Below are 3832 nucleotides of genomic sequence, written 5' to 3'. Positions count from 1 at the left end.
CTCTCTTTAAATTTTGCTTTTATCTAGTATCAAATAGCTTATTGTACATCTGATATATCTCCTGAAGATGAAGTGGAGCCGCTGAATTAACGCTTTAATTCACCGAGAAACGTGTTATTTACTTAATTATTTTTTCATAAATAAAAATAATTCGAATTATTATTTTGAGACATTGAACAGCAGCATAATTTATTTACTGTTTATTTTTAAAAAATGCATTATGAATTGGTCTTTAGAAAGTCTTATAAAAATATAATAATAGTTAATTCATAACCAATAAAAGCTCAATTTTCAGCATTTATATTGACATAAAAGTCATAATAACTGCTATAAACATATGGCATATTTTTAGAAAATATATAAAATGGCAGAAGAATTCGACTTGCATTATTGTTATTCATAAAAATATAAAAATGAATGCAATTTTTATCTTCGTGCTCGTTACCTTCTATTAAAACTATTCTGTTTGAGACCCGGAACGATCTTAGAGTTTCTTTCCTTTAGTATACGTTCTATAGATTCATATTGTTACATTATTTTAAAAATTCTTCTAGTTTAACAATTTTAATAAATTATAAAAGAATATACTTGTTAGGAATTTTATAAAAATCATTTCTAAAAAACTCCAACTCTGAATACAATCTTTTTTTATATTCTAGTATAATTATCACGCATCACGTAAGTCCAAGTAAGAGATAAATCACGTTGATAAAAATCAGGATCCGACTGTCGTTATAAATCCTTCAGCACAGTTATTTAATGTCCAAATTTTAAAAGATCTCCATTCGTTATATTAACCCTCTTATTCCGAGATTTTTAATTGTTTGTTTTTTTTAATTTTTAATGTTATTGATTAAAATTTCTCAAATAAGATATAAAGAGAACCTATATTGTATCGTACGGTGACTTTGTTGCTAACCCTGTACAATTTAATGAGATTTCTACCGAAAAGTACGATTTCTCGATATTTTCATGAAACAATACGACAAATATGTTTATCTTCACTTGTATAAAACATATGAACTTACTTGGGTATAGAGTGTGCACCACAGAACGTAGAAGATAATTCTATGGGAATGGCATCACGCGCTCTCTCTATTACCCTGAGCAACCTCATTTCGGATTTGCAATCTAAGCCATAACCAGATTTAACTTCGACGAGGGTAGTGCCATTTTGCATCATTCTAAAAATCCTCTGTTTAAGCAGATCCAGTAGTATTTCGTCTGATGCTTTGCGTGTTTCATCGACTGTGAACTGAATTCCACCTCCCGCTTTATGAATTTCCATGTAAGTTGCACCTCGAAGCTACAGAATATTAAAATTTATATCGAATATTTTTGTTAATGTATAATATTTTGAATTTATGANGAATTTTTTACTCAAAAATTGGGCAAAATGAGAATTAAGTAAGGTTAAAATTTATATTAATCAGCAATAAGCACATATTTGTTAGGAATTTTCTTATATTATTCTAAAAATTTGAGTAATTTAGAATAATATTTAGCACATTAAACTGATTTCTTTCTTTAAGTAAGCATTATATAAATAATGAATCAATTAATTTCCTGTATTTAACCGTTAATTTAAAAGAAATAATCAGTTTACTAACGGCCGTCGTTAAGATAACGGCCGTCAATAACTTTCTTTTAAGATTTATTATTAATTTTATTATTATTATTTGCAAATTTCGAGTCGAATTTCAAGTTTATACATTTACAAAACTTCTCAATGAACACTTTAACACACAAAAATCACTCCATTTTTATACACGAATGTTTAAATTTTGTTTTAATGATGATAAATAAACTGCAAATTCTTAAAATTTTTGAAGTCTTCAAGATTGGTTGTAGAGAAAGGAATTTAAGATCACTTCAACAAAATTCCAATAGAGATAACGTATCAGCCGTAGCAGAATTGTTGAACAAATTTGAAACCCACCGGAAACATTCTAGACAAATTATTTCTGATCGAATTTGATATCTGAGGAAATACTTTATAATATTTTAATAAATTCGTAATTGATATCTATCCAATTTATTGCAGCTGTTTTTTTATGTTAAACGATATAAATATTTATAAGCTCACACCGTTTGAAAACTCATCCCCTGTATTGAAAAATCAATTTTAACTTCTATCGACTCGTGTTTCATGCAAACAGTATCAATCTTAGTCTTTTGTATCTAATGCCTTGAGGTAAAACCTTTATCATCTACTCGAAACGTGAGATGATTGCCCTATTTATCATATACCCTATGTTGCCAAACAACACAGTCGTCTCCATCTCTTTCTACTTCAAGCACAGATGCATTTAACACGAGGATCTCAATTTTAAATGACCTCATCTCGCGTCGTCTTTCTTCCATTGTAATTTAGAACTTTATAATTAACTGAAAGTCACGAATTTAATACAATGTAAAAAAGCTTAGATCTTGTCCTCTGCCTGCTTCTTCTCCATTTTGTTTGATGCTGGATGATAAATGAAGACGTCAGATACTAAAGTCTTAGAATACGCTGAACCACTCCCCGATCTCGAAACTGTAGACGTACTTCTTTCACGAGGGCAGAATAAACGAATGTACGCTTGACGATATTGGCGATTTAGAACGGCATAAATGATGGGGTTAATGCAAGAACTCATCCAAGCCAAGATGGAGGCTAACACGTGAATTACCGGAATCCTGTATTAAAAATTAACGACTTTTGAGCAATTTAGTAGTGGACATTATGTTTTAAAGTTTAAAATTTTATTATAAATATTACCTGAATTTGCTGTCGAACACGTTAACGATCATCAAAGGGAGGAAACAGATCAAAAAGGAAAAGAAAACAATCATCATCAGCTTTGTTAATCGAATTTCATCAGCACGTTGAGAAACTTGATTCTTCATGACCTTAGGAATCTTCAATAAGATAACATCTATCTGTCAGGAAGCATATGAAGAATGGTTGTAATTTATAAAGAATTTATGTTATTTTCGTATTTTTTTAAGTAAAAAAATATAATTTATAGACTATAATCTGAATGATATTAGCAATTTTGAAAAAGTTTATAGCGTCAATATTCCTCTTGCAATTGCTGATTTACAGAAGCCATGTTGTACTTTATAATTGCTCACTTCTGAAATATTTAGGCTTTGCTATGTTTGCAAAGCATAACTTTTAAAATATGACAATTTACATTGATTAACAAGTTAAAACATTCTAAAGTATATAAAGTCAATATTCCTCTTGCAATTTCTCATTGCAGCTGCGCTTTGCAGCTGTTTGCTTTTTCTCCATGTCATGAGAACTTCTGGAAGAGATTAGTACAAAGATCAGTTACTGTATCAAAAATGCAACTATCAGCAAATTTTTTAAATTATCATCCTTATTCCGCATTCAATTTAAAAATTAAATATATGATTCAGTAATTTAAGCCATTTAAAGAAATTTGATTAATTATTTAAATATTTAATTGTATTAATCATAAATAAGACATACTTTTTGAATAAATATTTATATATTTTTATAATGTTTTAAATTAAAACTAAAAAACACCAAAACAAAATTCATTTAATAATTTTAATGAATACAATATACAAAGTTATTAATATTTTATAATGTAAAAAATATAGTAAATACCTTTATTATTAACAATAAAACAATAACATATTTTAATATGAATTAAAGCTCTTAATATTTAATAAAATTGTTATTTTAATTCGTTATAAAAATTTTAGTTCGTTATTATTTTACACAAATTTTGAGTCAAAATATGAATTTTTTACTCAAAAATTGGGCAAAATGAGAATTAAGTAAGGTTAAAATTTATATTAATCAGCAATAAGCACA

The 3832-nt window shown here is 27.7% G+C and overlaps 1 protein-coding gene across 1 annotated transcript; it reads right to left on the bottom strand.

The window, feature by feature from the left end:
• Positions 1-2423: 2423 nt before the first annotated feature.
• On the bottom strand, positions 2424-2889 carry LOC111617383 (protein trapped in endoderm-1-like). The gene is made up of 2 exons (XM_023358680.1): positions 2762-2889; positions 2424-2679 (listed from the first exon to the last, which is right to left on the bottom strand). Exons 1-2 carry the CDS (start codon positions 2887-2889, stop codon positions 2424-2426), a joined length of 384 nt encoding a protein of 127 aa, XP_023214448.1.
• Between the last annotated feature and the right edge of the window lie 943 nt (positions 2890-3832).

The sequence above is a fragment of the Centruroides sculpturatus genome, unplaced genomic scaffold (assembly GCF_000671375.1).
Source record: "Centruroides sculpturatus isolate CEXI.00-Female unplaced genomic scaffold, Cexi_2.0 scaffold5848, whole genome shotgun sequence".
NCBI classification, from domain to species: domain Eukaryota; kingdom Metazoa; phylum Arthropoda; class Arachnida; order Scorpiones; family Buthidae; genus Centruroides; species Centruroides sculpturatus.
Note: the sequence above shows the minus strand (reverse complement) of the source record. Positions and strands in the feature narration are given on the sequence as shown.